Raw genomic sequence first — 17,634 nt, forward strand, 5'->3', positions numbered from 1 at the left:
TCCCAAGTAGGATGCCGAGCTACTTAGGCACTTCCATGATTCACTTTGGCATGAGGGATTTTTCTCGGGAGAATCGTCTAAAATTTTGCAATAAGAAGCATTTCAATACGACGCATATTGTGGGCATATATAGTTTTCAAAAAACCCCACTGCCAAAGTAAATCAAAAGTGTCAAGAATAGGATCCGGCTCCCTATACGGTTTTATTTTGGCAAAATCCGCATATCAGGTTAATCATTAGTTTTTTGAAGTTTTTCAGAGGATCATAGCCCAGATAGCCGTAGCGGTAAACGCGCAGCTATTCAGCAAGACCAAGCTGAGGGTCGTGGGTTCGAGTCCCACCGGTCGAGGATCTTTTCGGGTTGGAAATTTTCTCGACTTCCCAGGGCATAGAGTATCTTCGTATCTGCCACACGATATACACATGCAAAAATGGTCATTGGCATAGTAAGCTCTCAGTTAATAACTGTGGAAGTGCTCATAAGAACACTAAGCTGAGAAGCAGGCTCTGTCCCAGTGGGGACGTAACGCCAGAAAGAAGAAGAAGAAGAGGATCATAGCAGAATTCATGAAATACGGCGCAATTTTTAGGTTTGTCTGCCGCAAATATCTATTGATTTACTCTGAGATCTTTGGTAATCTACTAATCTTGTGAAAAGGATCTAATTGATCTTTTTGATGCTTGACGAGAGCATTCGTAGACATCACGCTGTTTCAGTCATTTTGTTTGTTTACCATTTTGAGATGTTCAAATATCATTTGAGTTATAATATGGGCAAATACTTCGTTTTAATGAGTTTCAATTTCAAGACCATCTATTATCAGGGGTCCGCAAGATGTTCGTAGATCTTCAAAGGGGGCCGCAACTTCAAAAAGATTGGGAACCATTGTTTTAAAGATCCTATAACATTTCCCCGAATACCATTACCCCGAAAACCATCACCCCGAAAGTCAATACCCCGAATGGTCAAGTACCCCGAAAATCAATACCCCGAAACCCATTACCCCGAATAGTCCGTTACCCCGAATACCATTTCCCCGAATAGACCATAACCCCGAATTTTTTTTGGCACGAAAAATTTAAAATGAAGATCCGACAAACTAATCCCATATACCAATTTTATAGAATTTTGATTTTCATTTGAATTCATGTTCTTGTTATCAAAACATTTATTCTTCTTTTAATCAACAGCTATTCTTCATGAGCCAAGTGAGAACCAAAATCTCACTCACAGGCGTGTACTTGATTTTGTGAGAATGGTTGTGTTCACAGTAATAAATCATTTTTCGAACTGGTGATAGTGCTGACATGTTAATATTAGAAACATATCCCGCCCTCTTTCAAAAGCGTTATATTATTTGGTAATGCATAATTATATTTTTATATTGCTGGAGGCAATGCGAGTTGAACATATTCTAGAAGGGCACTAGACTATGGTTTGAAAAATGTCAGATAAGAATGTTAACTGATTTTAAACAGACCACTATTTCAAAAGTACATCGCTAAAGAACAGCCTATGATAAAAGAAGAAAAAATCACTGATGAAAGCGTCAATAATTATGATGCCAACAATCACTTTGCTAGTGCAACTTCCAAAAGAATAGCCGATAACTAAAAGAAGGACAAATCTCTGGTTGGAAATTGTAATACTGACAAGATGTAATACAGACAAGTAATGCAGCGGCATATTTTCAAGGTTGCTCGTCTGAAGTCACTGTCAACTTTGAATTTCGCTCAAGACAATTTTGTCAGTCGATTTTTTTAACCGCTATCGCTCAAACTTTAACTCAAACGTTACAACTCGAAAGAACAGCCTATAACTCAAAGAAGAGAAAATCATTGAATAAAACTTTTACACTGCCATTATACAACATCGAAAGAACAGCCGATGATTGAAAGAATAAAAAATCACTAATAGGAATAATAGTAGTTAAGCTGAAAACTGTTAGGCTCAAATTCGCGAGATTCCTTGAAGAATTTTTTGAAGTGCATCACTAATTTTCGGGGAAGTGTCGTATTCGGGGAACTGATTTTCGGGGTAATGGTTTTCGGGGTAATGTGTCATTCGGGGTAACGTTGCATTCGGGGTAATGGTTTTCGGGGTACTGGTTTTCGGGGAGATGGTTTTCGGGGTAATGGTATTCGGGGAAGTGTTATAGGACCGTTTTAAACGTTTATAGCTTTTTGCTGGCTCAACGAATTTCCTTCATTAGCACCTCCATCTAAAGACAAGGCATAAAAGGTTCATGTCGTTCACTAACTGAATCCCACATACCTGTCCAAATAGTTTAATAACTGTTTAAAAAGAGAACATTGATTTCAAGCATCGTCATCGCCACCGCAAACCTCATCGGGCGAGGAGGATTTCAACCAGTGCGCCGTCAGAATGTGTCCGTGTTACTCGAATTCAACGATTCAATCGGCCCTTTTCAGGGCCAACAAATGTGTACTAAAGAGTTAATTGTGTAATATTTCCTAATGTGTAAACTTGCTATAATCTCCTAATTCATCCCGTAGCATCATACAATATCTGATTCATTACGAATAATCGACCATACGGCAATTTGAGGATGTTTCCGAGGACGCTGGTGCAGTGCCGTCGGGATGCAATAACAGCATAATGCTCGTCTTGTACATCCCTTGCCAAAGCATCAGTTTCATATAGCCTATTTCCCAGCTCAGAAAGCGAAAAATATGAAAAGAAGGAGCATTATCTGCTATTCTAAGGGTATGGACCTATGCACGGATTCATTATTTGACGTTTTAGCGGTGCCGTGTTATTTATGTGACCATGGAAACCAGTGAATTCGGCACCGCTCAAAAGTCAAATTAGTGAACTCGTGCATCGGTCCATAAAGCACACCTCCTTCGTTGAATTCGGTTTCATTATATTTTCGCTTTCGAGTTGGTAAGAGCTCCGCCGAACCTGCTCAGCTCCTCGTTACCTGTGCCACAGAGCTCTTGATCATCAAGCTGCTGCAAATTCAGCGACCGGATTGTGAAATTGCTCAAGATTTATAAATTGACTCGCGCTACCAGAATTGGCCCTGAAGGAATCGGTACGCTAACGCAAGCTTTGTACGAGATGATTGAAGAAAATCAGCCAAAGCTGCTCGTAGAAGCGCCCATCGTCATCGCCACCGTAAACCTCATCGGACGAGGAAGAATCCAACATGTGCGCCGTCAAAATGTTTGTCCGTGTTACATCAAAAATACACCATGAACTACCATCATGAACGTTCTCGGAACTAAGCAACGCGTTCACAAAAACATGATCTAGTTCACGGTGTATTTTTGCTTGTTGACGAGTTCACGTCTGCTGTTCACGGATACGAGAACGGATTTTTTTCTGTGCATGGTCACGTAAATAACACGGCACCGCTCAAATGTCAAATAATGAACTCGTGCATAGATCCATTTAACGTTTGAGCGATGCCGTGTTATTTGCGTGACCATGGCAACGAGGTAATTCGGCACCGCTCAAACGTCAAATAGTGAACTCGTGCATCGGTCCATTAGCTATGTATTTTTTCTTCACAGATTCAGGATTGGTAGCGATAAGGGTTCATTCACAAATTTCATCACGTTAAAAAAGGTCATTTTTGACATCCACCAATCCCCTCATAACGGATTTTGTATTAATATGTTTCGATTTTGTATGAACTGTAACATATTAGGGACACCCACTTATCCCCTTCAGCGTTATGAAATTTGTGAATGGCCCTTAAGTACATTTAGATAAAAACTTTTAGAGACCAAAAGGGAACGAAAAAGAGATCATACAGGAATCAAGGAAACAAAAAATAATCCAAACAAGAATCAGGAGATTAAAGTTATCTTGAGTTTTTTTTTCAGAAAATCAGGTCAGACATTTTTCTAGGAATATTTTTTTTTATAAATTTAAGTTTTACTGATCGGATTACTAATAATGTATTTTCTATGATTTTTGTTAAGAATTTCATCAGAAACTAATTCAGGTATTTGCGCGAACAACATTTATTGATTCTTTATAGGCATTCTTAAGTAATAGAAACTTTTTATAGATATGCGCTAAAATAAATTGAGAAGTCTTTTTTATCGGCCACTACCATCTCGCTACCCCTTTCTGGCTACGCTCATGGATATGGAGGAGGAGAGCGATATGCGAATTGAAAATTATCAGGTATATTCAAAATAAAAAACGTTTACTTTAGCAAGCATTGTTTGTGTTAGCTATTGAAAGTAAACAAGCATGGGGAGAATTCCATCTGCAGGAAGATAACTGCCTTTTGTAAGATTAAGTTGAATTGTTGGTGGTAAAATTTGAATTAACTTGAACCTAACGCTTGAATTTACTTGTGCCAACTCATAACGAAGAACGAGCTCAGTTTTTGAAAAACAAAACACAAATTTCAGAAGACTTGAAGTTGGTCAACCTGACTATTGAATATTACTGAATTATAGCCAATTATTACACCCATCGGCTCGCATGGTGCCAAGATCGATATATCGATGTGGTGTGTACGTATTGAAGTTACAGAAAGTACAAATCGACCAATCCATTCGCTATAAGGTGGGCAGGAATATCGGAGAAACACACGCCAGCACTTGACCAATTGATATTTGGTGGTCAGTCGGTGGCCGACGCTCCTTCACCGCAGATCGAATCTTTGATGGAAACATAGTCGTGTCGAGCTGATATAGCTACCATCCAATACTCCCACACACAGCTTAGCGAATTACAATCGAGTGGTTTACCATTACGTCTATTGTTCAGCGTACTCCGAGTCGCGTGGCGCGCGAAAGAGACGGTAAGACATTACATCTTCTAGCGTTGAAATAGTAACTTTTTCAAAATTGAACTAATTTGCAGATCCTGACGGGCAAAGCAAATGGGCAATCAGAACAATCCCAAGCAGTACACCAAATACAGCAAGAATACCTCGGAGTGCAAAGTGCGGAACAAGTGTCTACCCGTCCAGCGAAGCATGTTCCGGTTGGGTTCTGGAAATCTGTTCTATCTTATATTGATAAAAATATTCACCATCTTGAACAACATAGCTAGCAAATGTTTCTGAATTCCATACGGTCTGGTGCCATGGCGAGTAAAAATAAACGACTTTTTCTACGAGGTATTTGTAATCCCGCCGTCGACAGATTTCAGTTATTTCTACTAATTAATCAGCATTACTTTCGATTCGATAGACCAAGTGCAAGCTAAGCTAAACGCTACGGAGAGTGGGATAGCAAAATGATTACAAACATGTGCAAGTGGGAGCTTATTCGGAATCGAAGTGTGATACTACGACATTACCTGTGATGTGTCGTCTGAATCTACATTCTAAGTGCTTCGTATTAATGACGCACAAAACCGAAAGCAGAGAGTGCTGCTGGCGATTGACCAATTTCTCAACCGTTTTAAAGAGAGCACATCGAATCATCGATCGTTCGGTTGCTTTTCGGTACACCACCGATTCGGTTGAAGTTGATCGATATACAGCGTCGAGGATAGGTCCTTCATCAGTTATGCGGAGAAAGTCGTTAAACGTGTATAACTACTAATCGAAAGTGATCGTCCGTCGGATGGTGATTGTTAAAAATAGTATTTACTGCAGGATAAGTGGCTTCTGAACGGTTCAATAGGCGAAAAAGTGAGGATTGCGTGTGGGTTTTATGGTTTTTGTGTTTGGTGGAAATCATGTTTGTTGAGATTTTTGGACAAAACAAGGTTGTGTATTAAAATATGCAGGAAAATATTCAATATGTTTTCATTTTGTAACGAAATCCTTTTCATTGAAGTCATTTGTGGTAATACATCCAAACATGTCAGCATTTTAGATAATAGTAGTTGGGCCGAATTTGCGAATGCTGTAAGCACTCCTTGTCTACTTAGTCTATAGACTGCCAGTACTTAACTCTCTAATACCCAAATTTTTATTTTCGATCTGAATATAATTTTTCGTTATCTCAGATGGTTCTAAACACGTTTTGGGCAATGATTTATTTTTATTCGAAAGTTTATACATTTTGGTTTTTGATTTTTATAATTTTTCCTACACTTTTTCATTTTTTTTCTTGAAGCCTCTTCTGGTTATTGATTTTTGGAAATAAAAATAATTTAAATTTTTGCAATACTTTTGAAAATATTATTTTTTTTCTGGAGCGTATTTTATTTTTCGTGTATCTAACAGAATAACCGGTTTGAAATTATTATAATACCACCAGGCATTTCTTCTGTGATAGGTTGATTGTAGAAAAATATAAAAGTTATGATTTTTTGTAGTACACCTTAAATGAACCCCAGGTATTGTAGGTTATAAAAAATACATTTTTTCAAACATTTTTTAAAAAATACAAAAAAGTTTGAAGTTATAAAAAAATTCTTTATATGCGTGTTATGAGCTAAGGTTTAAGCCAAAAATAAAATCATTTTGATTTCCGATCTACGAAAAAATGTACAAAATTCCAAAGTCTAAAGGCGGGTTTGGGTATTAGAGGTTTAAAAGAATCCTGGGAAATGGTAGAATCTCCCACGTCTATAATTTTTCTTTTATTCTCGTATAGCGAGGTCCTAGGCAAACTGCTTCTCCTAGCCGACTTAAACAATGTTACAAGGGACAAGCCTCGGCAGGGTTAATCCTCTGCAGCCAACTCTTGGTCGGCGCGCCATAGGCGCTGCAATTCTAACATAATGTGAGTGACAGCCATAGTTACTGCATTCCAGCACTCGGCATCCACACACATCCTCTCTGGGGGACGTGTCCCCTCCGCATGTAGTAAGCATGTGACCTCTCACCAAGGTGTCCATTCAAAATTCCAGGGTGGCCACCAAATATTCATTTTGAAATTCCCGCTTTTTTCCCGGTATACATTTCAAAATTTTCCCGGTTTTTAATTGAGGGGCCAAAGCCCCATTGGTCGGTTTTTGAGTTGAATATATTGGAAAAATCTATTTCAAGCTTTTCAATGGTATTTTAAGGTGAATTTTCCGTCCAATAGAAAATATAATATTATTCGTAGAAGATTGGCTTGGTGTTTTTGGCTTCCATACAATTTGTATGGAATAAAAATTGCTGAAAAAAAAATACTTGAAAGTCCATTTTCTCAAAACTAGGTTCCTGTCAATTGTGCTAATAGGACGGTTTCTATTCATGACACTTTTGATTAACTTCGACAGGGATTTGTATTAAAAGCTACCAAGTCCATATTTATCAACAAATAGCTGTCCCGTTGTACTGTAGGCCGTATAAGAGGCTTCCCGAAGTTTATGTCAGATGCATTTTCCGTTTTCTCACCTTTTTCGGAATATTTCCAGAAATATTATTCCACACAAATACGTCGGAGCCCTTGAGGAAAACAAAAATGAAAGAATTGTTTAAATCGATCGTTCCGTTCTCAAGCGAACTCGTGACATACAATTACCATTCCTTTTCCATTCATATAGATATACCCCTTCTGTGTATCTTACTAGGTATCCTATTCAAAAGTATTTCAATTTCTAATCTTTCATTTTTTTTCTTCATATGTTGTTTCACATGTTGAAGCATGTATCTTACCTTACTTATTTAACTTTAAGTCGATTAGAACAACTTTCTACGACTTATTTTAGGTGATTTTGTAGATTTTCCCGGTGATCATCTCAAATTCCCGGTTTTTCCCGTCTTTTTCCCGATGGATTCAAATTCCCGTCTTTTTCTCGTTTTTCCCGGTTCGTTTTCCAATTCCCGGATTTTCCCCGGATGCCCAAGAAATTAAAAAAAAACGGATAATCATCCTGCGACTTGCATAAAATGTGAACAAACCTGGAGGATTTGATCTAAATTATTTATGAATTAGTTTCAATTAAATTTACAAAATACTGTAAGCTTAAGGCGATGAAGGCCGTCATTGAAATTTGGTTTTTTTACTAACATTGCTGAAAAACTATCAACATACACTTGGCATGTAAACACATCTAGTGATACTTTCTCAAATCAGTATGAACTATGAGAAGGTTTTTACTTTGAAATTGCCAGCTGCAATCCCAAAATGGCTACCAAAACGAATGACGGCCTGCTTTGCCTTAAAACGGTTCAAATTTTGAAAAAGATTTAGACAAAAAAGAAAATTTGTTGATTTTATTTTATTTTGTTGATGTACCCAGGGGCCAAGTCTCCAGCATAAGTTTAAAAACTCACATCTTCCATAATACACCGGGGGTTTTGGAGTGTGGGAGGTAGGCAACGCAAAATCTTTGACCAGAAGGTTCTTTAAGTTTTGCTTCTACCCTAGACTTCCAATATACGTATGAATAATGCAAGGTCAATAGAACATGAAACAGCCATACATATAGCGGTAGTGAAGTGTTTTGCCTAAGGAAATTGGAAAGGAGGGATTTTGTGTGGTGTGATTTGTAAATAGCTCTGTGGGACAAATTTGTTATTAGTTAATCTGATTTACCTTTTAATTAGTAATGAGAATGTTTACAGAAACGTGGTACCGTAATCCGGGGGCAAATTGATCACTGGATTGAATTTGATCAGGTCGGTACCAAATAGCATTTCCTTTCAAGGATGCTTAATACTTCGTTGGTATAACAAACATTCCATATTTTCTAGTTTATAGATGTCTAATGATAATTTTAAACTATTTCATTTTGTATAGAAATATTCACATTTTTTTAAGGTGTCAGCAATACTGTTGAAAATGGCGGTACTAAACAATCCGCTAGTGCTAAGCCTGCATACAAACTTTGAGTGCTAAAAATGTTGTGTAAGCTTCAGTATGAACTGCTGAACTCATTTTTGAAATCGTACAGCATTACAAGAACAGTGTTGTTTGCTTATAAAAGCGTTTATTGTTCAAGAACGTGCTTATTTCAAGGGAAATTGCATACATTTAGGCGTATTATGCAGATTTACAAAGTTTAATTTTGCAATAAAATGATGAGATACACAAGTTGTAAGAATTTTGACATCATTTTCAGATTCAGGAGACTCAAATTTAGTAGATGGGGAAATTTTACTTTCTAAAATATGCTTAATTATATAGTGATCAATTTCGCCCCAAAGTGTCATTTTCAATTATTGATATTAAAACTAATTTTATGAAATGTTAAAATTTATTTCATCAAAAAACAATTACATAATCTGATAGAGATCGATGAAGTACTGGTTTTACCGAAATAAATTTGACAATATTTGAATTCCAAAGAAAAACATGACAAAAAGTTGCGAAAAAGTGATCAATTTGCCCCCGGATTACGGTACTTATCCTTGTTTCGGCCATTACGCTGCCGGATGTCCCTCTCCGATGAATAATTCCTCGGAGTAATGGCGGATTAGATATGAAAACAGACAAGGAGTGAAGAAATGTTAGTGATTGTTACATGCTCTATTGTAGTATTGGCCTACACTGAAGTCATACAAAATTCGCTGTTTGGATTATAACAACTCCCATGAAGCTTCCGAGAAAGTCCATGGCAATAATCTCTGTACGCCATGTACGGTATTTAGGACAACTCAACAAAACTGATGACAAACAACAAAACATGAATCCGAAGAGCGAATGATGTTTCAATGTAGGACAATCCTCCTTTATTGCATGTGAGAAATTATTGGTGATATTCTCACAACGGATATCAGAATGGTTCGACGGATGTAGATAAAAGATCATTATAATAAAATTTACACGACGAAATTTAACATGCTCAGAGACGACTATTGTAATTGCAACAGTTAATTTAGATAGTTAAGCTTAGGTTCGATTATTGTATATAACTGTTCAGAGAAGCAGAAGTAAAGCGTGGACGCGAAGTAATGACCTTCCATCCCATCTTCAAGTGCTCCCCACAAGCACAACACTTCATTCTGCCACTTCAGAACGTCCATGTTGTAACTTGCTCACACAAGAAATCTGCCTCGACCGAGTTAGCAGAACGCGCCCATACCCCTTTCTGAACCGAAGGACAGGGACAAAAAAAGAAAATTTGTTGATGTATCCAAAAGACCGTTCACCCCCTAGAATTCATAGGAAGTTCAGAAAGAATCTGGAATTGTATAAACAAATTTCTGCTCTGTTAGATACACAAAATTTTGCAAAGGAGCAAAGTTCAAAAGGCAAGCCTTTAGGGATCGTCCATTAATTACGTAAGGGTTTATGTGGGGTGGCGGTGTTTGAGATTTCTTACGCGCCAGGCAAATTATTCTTAATTTTCATACACAATATCTGACTATGGGAGAGGGGGGTCTAAAAGTTGCCAAAATTGTCTTACGTAATTAAGGGACACCCCTTATCTTTTCAAAATGCCTTCGGAATAATGCGTAAGATATGGCCTAGGGCTGGTTCCTGGAGCAATTCTTGATTTAGTAAATCAATGAAAGATTTTTCTTACCAGGAACTATATCTTTGGTCATGAATCTCGTCAATAATCAAACAAAAAACTGGCCAAGAGTATAAGCATAAAGAACCTTGCTGTTTATTTATTTATCGAAAATCTTGCAATTAAATTTGTCGAGAATGATTAGAAAAAATCGTTGTGAATCTGCAGAAATCCATCAAATTGTCATAGCCAAACTAGTACTATAGACAAACAGACGTAACACTTAGAACAAATTTCTTCAAAATCCATCGCCCAGTTTACACCATCATCATCTGGCGAGCATGTTGCACGAAAAGGTGTTTCGTGCAACAAGACCGGTAGATGGCGGTAGTGTGAAACGTCAAACGCAAAGAAAAACGATGCGCGCGCCTCGGGTTGTGAGATTTGTAACATCGTCAAATGATCGTTAAATGAGTGGATGATGGAAATTTCGCCAGTGTTACGTCTATTTGTCTGCGCTAGTACCTAATCCAAAAAAGCGTCATCAAAAATCAATTTCACAAATAACTCCAGAAATCCGCCAAACGGAGCTTTTCATTACCTTGTCCAGGATTTCAAAAGATCTCCCAAGAAATAAGCCATATATTTTAGCTTAGCTTTTTACCAACCTCTACGTACCTAGTAAAAAAATCAAGCATTATCAGCCAAAGTTTTTTTCTATTTTCTAATAACAATTTCAGTGATCTCTCAGAAAGATATTTCAAGAAACTGGTCAATTATCGGTTCGATTCCCGTTAGGATTCCAGCAAAGATCTCATTAAAAATGTGCCATGAATTTGAATAGAAATCTAACAAGAATCTCGCCAATAACCTTGCCAGGAATCATTAAATACCCTTCTAGAAATGTTTTTTAGATCTTAATCGATAACTATCTTCCTACTAATACACCAAAAGTTAGTGATATTGGGAAGTACGAGTGGTAGGCAGTTGTGCACCTTCTGGAAGAAATGTCGCTCATAGTGCTTTAAATTTAAAGAAACCGGTAATCTTTTATTTGAAATACATATTTTCCCGGGGTGTTCTTTAAATTCCCGGGTATTTCCCGTATTTTCCCGGTCATTTGTAATTCCCGGGTTTTTTTCAATGAAACGGGGGCAATCGAACACGACATGCTCCGCTGTTTCCTCCACACCAGCACAATTGGGGCGCGCAGGAGATTCTGAGTGCCCGAGCCTATGCAGGTACTGTCTACAGCAACCATGTCCTGACAGAAACTGCGTCAGGTGGAAGTTCACTTCCCCATGGTTTCTACCATACCAATCTCACACATTTGGTATTAGCCGATGGGTCCATCTACCCTTAGTGGAGTTATCCCATTCCTGCTGCCAACTTCTGAGCGTTTCCTCTTTACACGTGTTTCGGACTCCTCTGATACCCCTTTGGTTGAAGCATTGAACATCTTCCTTGATGGTGAGCCCGCTGGGCGTCATCCCGGCTATGATGCCCACGGCCTCTTTAGATACCGTCCGGTATGCACTTGCTACTCTTAACCACATTATCCTGTACGTGCTTTCCAACCGCTCAAGGTTTCTGCTCGTTCTAAGCGCTTTTGACCAGATTGGTCCTCCATACCTTAGTATGGATAGCGCCACGCTTGTCAGTAGCTTGCGTTTACTGGCACTTACAGCAGAGCTGTTAGACCTCATGCTCGAAAGCGCCGCTATAGCCGTAGATGCCCTTTTACAGGCATATTCAACGTGGCTAGCGACGCTGAGCTTGTCATCGATCATTACCCCAAGATGCCTAAGGGATCGCTTGGACTCTATGGTGCAATCAAGATAAGCGCTAAGTCCTCGGACTTGCGATTGATGACCACCGCCACCTCAGTCTTGTGATGCGCCATCCATTCCTCAACTATGGAAATAGAGTGCGCAGCTGTCAACTCTACTTCCTCCATCGATTCACCATAGACCACTAGGGTGACTTCGTCGGCGAAGCCAACAATCTTAACGCCCGTCGGAAGGGGCAGCCTCAGTACGTCATCCTACATAGCAATCTGGGGGGGTCCGTTAAGCCCCTGGACTTTCGTACCCGGTAGATCTTACCTCGTAATTGTGTGCATCTTACCTCGTAAGACAGTGCACTGTCAGTATAAGAAAATTGCATGATGGATATTATTTGCATACAGTTGATCAATCTTTTATCGAAATGAAACTTCTCGGAAAATTCGAGAATTTCAGAAAACAGAAATCCCTGCAAATTCTTCCCGGAATGGTAAACCCTAACTAGTACCCAGTTACTAAATATTGTATATAGTAACTAACTGCATGTTAGCAATTTCTCAAAAAGTTATAAAATGCAGATCGCACAATTATTCTAACCAGCGCTAACAATAAATACCGCTTCATTATCTTCGAAATCACATCACATAAACATCCCAGGCCATAAAACACTTGTCGGAATAAACAAACGTTTTTCACACATGCATGACTGCAGTGCGAATTTAAAACAGACAGTTTGACCTCACGTTGGTAAATTACTATTGTCGGTTTATAGCTTGCCTAGCAATTCTCATTAAACATATTCAATGCTTGTAAACACCGACAAATTATTCAATTTTCAGTTACCATTTCCGAATAACGCAAAGAAGAAAACCATGATTCCCACAGGATACACCCGCTGGCGACAGGAAGCGTGCATCCGAGATGTGGTGTTTGCGATTGTTGCGCTCATGTTTCTACTTTGCTGGTGGTTTTGACCACCATACAGGACTTCAACTGTTTCCCGATGCGGTCAAAGAACTATAGAACGGACTGCTGGCAATTGCTTATGGTACTTACTTGTCGCGCTTGAACTGATTGTTGGCTTCGAAGAAACACACGGCATCATCGGTGTGGCACTGGTCGATGGTGGGAACACGGCGGAACTTCTGGTGGTACCATGGGTAGGTTTTGCGGTTTGGTTCGACGACAGATTCTGGAAAATGATGGGAAACGATTGAATAAAATTAGTATGTACAATGCAGTATTACGGATTTTTATTTATCAATTCTATAGATAAGTGAAGCTTAAGTAGTAAATTAAGTTTGTACAGAAACAGGATCAGAATTTACCTAATTTTATCAAAATCGCAAAAATGCTTTTGGTCAATGGTGATCTGATTGTTTGTCAAAAGTTACACTATTGATCCAAGAAGTAGGCTATTTGAGTGATGCCCCCATGGTAATTCTAATAAATACTTGACAATATTTAACTGAATTGGTTTATGTTAAATACGTCGAAAAGAGATGGTGCTTTTAAACCATGAGCGTTGAAAGTTTATGATTTTCTTAAAATTATTATTTGAAACTCATCGCATTTTTGTCCTTAGAAACAATAATTTCTTCATAAACATTTCCACGATGTTTTTTTTTAATCTCAGGAGTTTCTTGAATTCTTGAAAAATATCGGACGAAAGCTCCGAAAAAATGTGGAATCATCGGAGGAATTACTGGAATAATTGGTTCAGTATAAACTGACAGCTAGGAAAATATCTGGAAGAACTTCTTGATTAATCCTAGATCGAATTTATTGAGGAGTTCCTGAAAAAGTTTTTAATAGATTTTCTCGAATAATCTTTGGACGATTTTTTGGACAGATTCTTCAAGAAATTCATATGAAAATACCTGGAAAAAAAATCTGTGTTGGAAATCTTGTAGGGTTTCTTAAAAAAAATAAATCCTTAAAAAATATGTTAAAAAACCTGGATTTTGTTGGAGGAAATCCTGTAACAAGCTTTGAAAGTTCTTCTTGAGTAACAGCTGAAGAAATTGGTAGAAGAGTTTTTGGGGAAATATCTGAAAAAAAAAACCCTGGGAGTCTTTTGGAAATTTTTTACAGTACTCCCTAAGAAAATTACTGAAGTTAATAGTGTTGAAATGTTCGAGGATTTCCTGAAGAAAGTTGTGGAGAAATTCCTATAAGCATCCCTTTGAAAATCGAAGGAAAATTTTTTGGAAGAATTGGTGGAGGAATATCTAGGGGGAGACCTCTAGATGAGTTCCTGAATGTATCACAGAAGAAATCTCTGAAGAATCTAGAATCTTTTGTGGTGAATCTGGGAAGAAATTCTTGTAGGATTGTGGAATAGTTGCGTTATAGTCTCCAAAGGTTTCTCTAGAGCTTCTAGAATTTTGCATCAGAATTCTTTGCAAACAGAATAAGGAGAAGGTTACTTTATAGACCATTTTGGTTGAAATAGAGACAATTTAAAGACTTGCATTAAAATAATATTTGTATGTTTATTGTTAACGAAAAGTTTTAAGTTTAAAACTTTCTACAAGGTCAACGAAGCTATAGTGACCAGATATTATAATATTAGGCTACATTACGTTTAGATAGATAATACGCACAGAAATTATTTTGAAGATAAAATATTTTCAAATACACAGATTATGAAAAAAGAGTCCTGTTGTATAATAATTAAGCTACATTCCTTTAGCATCACAGATTCTTAGACATGGCATCCACCCGTTCAACCATAATATTCCAATAGTGCCCATTTTACCCCACATTCCTGCATTTGTTTTGGTCGCGAAGCCGCCGAAGCTGGACATGTGAAAAGGTTATGGGAAAATTATGTAACTAAACAAATTTTAACATTATTTTAAGAATAACCATTACGGATATAGTTTCTCTAACTGGAAGAGACACATTAGCGCAAGATACCAAATCTTTTAAAGGTACTTCAGTTACGCAAATAAGCCGAAAATATTCTCCACAAATTCCAACTTACCACGGAACCATGTAACCGGACCATCGATCATAGCACCAACTGCATTGGTGAAGCTCTCCAAAGGATTACGTGCTGGTGCTTCCGGCATGTTCTGCAATTACAATCTAGTTATTCGTACACTAAATTATTATAAATCGTTATGAAAATTTACACTTTTCTTGATTTTCTCCGTGAAAAACTGCACCCAACTTGGACGATGCTACGAAGAACGAAACAACTTGACGGCTGTTGTGAAAATGTCTTGAAACGTCAAACTTCGTGAAAACCTGTTCAGCTTGGTGTACACTAATGCTAGTACTGCAAGGAGGGGAAATATTTCAGACACAGCTAAAAATAAAAGAAAACAGAGAATAGAATTTAGAGGCACAGTACTTGACAAAATTAATTATACAGACGACGCAGAGACGTCTGCTTAAACAGTCAAATTTCGTTTGTTGCACTGTTTAATTTCACTATGTTGTATCTTCATTCCTGTTACATTCAGAGTGTCGTATTTCTCATGTATACCTAAATGAGCTGGTGTGCCATGCGATATTTCATATCGCAGCACACAGATTGTGTGAGACACGAGATGCAGATAGTACGTACAAAATATATCTTAGTGAGCGCTTTACATCTCGTGAGGCTCGTCACATGCGCTTACTACACGGGAAAAAATTCTGTGGTAAAAATAACTATTTTAGCTGACTACGCCCATTCTTAAAACTACCATGGAAATTCAGACCAATTTACTATGTTTACGGTACACCTCACCGCATTACTGGTACATTTGACAGAAATAATTTACAACAATCTGATTCCAACTACAGACATGGTAAAATCAAGCGCATTTCTGGTCTGCTGAAAATTGCCGGTGCAAGCGCTTAAGTTAACCCCCTAAAATAGTAGTTTTTACCGCACAATTTTTTTGCGTGTAGGAGTTCTTTTATGAGTCATGAACAGATCAAAAATTACAGTACCATTGAAGAAGTCAGAGGAGCAACCGAAATTGGAAATATTCATAGAAGGATTCACCTCCAGAGTTATCTACGAGTAATTCAACGTCATAAATCTTGTTTGAGAATTTCGTTCGATTAGCTTTTCAAAATTTTCAATTACCAATGGGTTTAACACTTCACAGCGAATGAGAAACCTTAACGACAATTTCACTGAACGATCTGATAATGGCAGTATTCCTGCTAATACTGTAAGAAGTGACATTAACGGTATATGTTCGGTATATGTCGCTGAATTAGCAGCAATAAGTTACGCATTATAGAGCGAATTGCCTCTCTTCCCTCTGGTCAATACTTCATTTTCACGGATAGCCTTAGCTCCATAGAGGCTATTCGTTCAATGAGGCCGGTAATGTACTCACATACAGTAATCGCTGCAACTATGGTTCAGGCTATCAAGACATTAATCATGTTGTCTGGGAATGCCCCGAGTATGGTTTTGCCAGATCTAATCTACGTGCTTCCCTAAGGGCCCGAGGGAAGCCAGAGAAGGAAGACATAGAGATGTGTTGGGTAAACTTGATCTTGAATATATCAAGCGTATAGCCCATTTTACGAGACGCTTATTTTATGAATGAAATTTTTACAGTAGGCGGTGTCGTAACGTGTGAAAGTAACAGCAATATCATCAGTGTTGCCGTTTCGTAAAATGGACTATTCACATTTCAAGATCAACAAATCGAAAGTCCAAAATGTAAACAAATCGGGTTTTTGCTGATTTTAGTGTATAAGAGCCTATTATTACTGAAACACACAACAGCCATTCAAAAATATGCATGAAAATTGAAAAAAAAAAAACATTTTTCTAAAAGGCCCCATCTCATTTTCCGCTAACCAAGATATTTATCGCAAATGCGGCCCTTTCCTTAATAGGCCTCATTTCTACATTCAACTGAAACCGAGTTGAGGCCTCTATAACTTAGTCAAAATCAACTTGAAGTTCATTGGTCAAAACTGACTTGCGAAAATTGACTCGCAATTGTAGTAGTCATGGTAGGAATGTTAAATAATATTACTAGTTTTCCTTTTGTGTGTGTTCGAATAAGCTTGAACATGCTAACTGAGTACCACTAATCGGAATCAGTGTGTGAACATTAGTGTGGGACAAAATTTAGATTCTTGCTCCAGTCCACTTTTTGGATTGCTTTTAGGTCCCATAGCAGCTGTGAAAAATTTCAGCTCGATCGGAGAAACTATATTTTAGCGCCAGCCGTTCAAAGTTTGTATGGGATTTACTATGGGAAAACTTACTTTTGCAAAGAAAAATCTCCAGAGGTCGCCCATTAACCTCTATAAAAATTCTGAACACAGACCTCGATAGGTATTTTTACGATGAAGAATATTGCCGAAGACCGCGAGACAATCCGACACTTGTGAAAAAAGTTATTCAATGAAAACCGATTTGCATGGCGACGTTGATTAACACGTAAAGGAATAACAATAATAACAAAATCTGGCAAAATTTCCGAATAGTCTATGCTTAATAACTTTTTTCACAAGCATCGGATTGCTTTGCGGTCTTCGGCAATGTTGTTCATCGTGAAAATACCTATCGAGCTCTGTGTTTCGAATTTTTATAGAGGTCAA

The 17,634-nt window shown here is 37.9% G+C and overlaps 1 protein-coding gene and 1 long non-coding RNA gene across 3 annotated transcripts in view; one reads left to right on the forward strand and one right to left on the reverse strand.

Moving 5' to 3' along the window:
- Positions 1 to 15,351, reverse strand: part of LOC5572650 (NADH dehydrogenase [ubiquinone] 1 beta subcomplex subunit 10) — a 28,086-nt gene extending 12,735 nt beyond the window's left edge. Inside the window, exons 1-3 of the mRNA XM_001654100.2 lie at positions 15,204 to 15,351; positions 15,053 to 15,143; positions 13,120 to 13,255 (exon numbers count right to left, since the gene is read on the reverse strand). Coding sequence (XP_001654150.1) covers positions 13,120 to 13,255; positions 15,053 to 15,140 — 224 coding nt within the window. The 5' untranslated portion in view covers positions 15,141 to 15,143; positions 15,204 to 15,351. The remainder of the gene's footprint in view (positions 1 to 13,119; positions 13,256 to 15,052; positions 15,144 to 15,203) is intronic.
- Positions 4,537 to 13,099, forward strand: LOC110676603. 2 transcript variants are annotated; one of them, XR_002500551.1, is made up of 3 exons: positions 4,578 to 4,790; positions 4,853 to 5,630; positions 12,903 to 13,099. It is a non-coding gene; the product is annotated as an uncharacterized LOC110676603 (long non-coding RNA). The 2 variants fall into 2 exon arrangements; XR_002500552.1 differs by lacking the exon at positions 12,903 to 13,099 and having other exon boundaries at positions 4,537 to 4,790; positions 4,853 to 5,735.
- Positions 15,352 to 17,634: the final 2,283 nt, after the last annotated feature.

The sequence above is a fragment of the Aedes aegypti genome, chromosome 2 (assembly GCF_002204515.2).
Source record: "Aedes aegypti strain LVP_AGWG chromosome 2, AaegL5.0 Primary Assembly, whole genome shotgun sequence".
Taxonomy (NCBI): domain Eukaryota; kingdom Metazoa; phylum Arthropoda; class Insecta; order Diptera; family Culicidae; genus Aedes; species Aedes aegypti.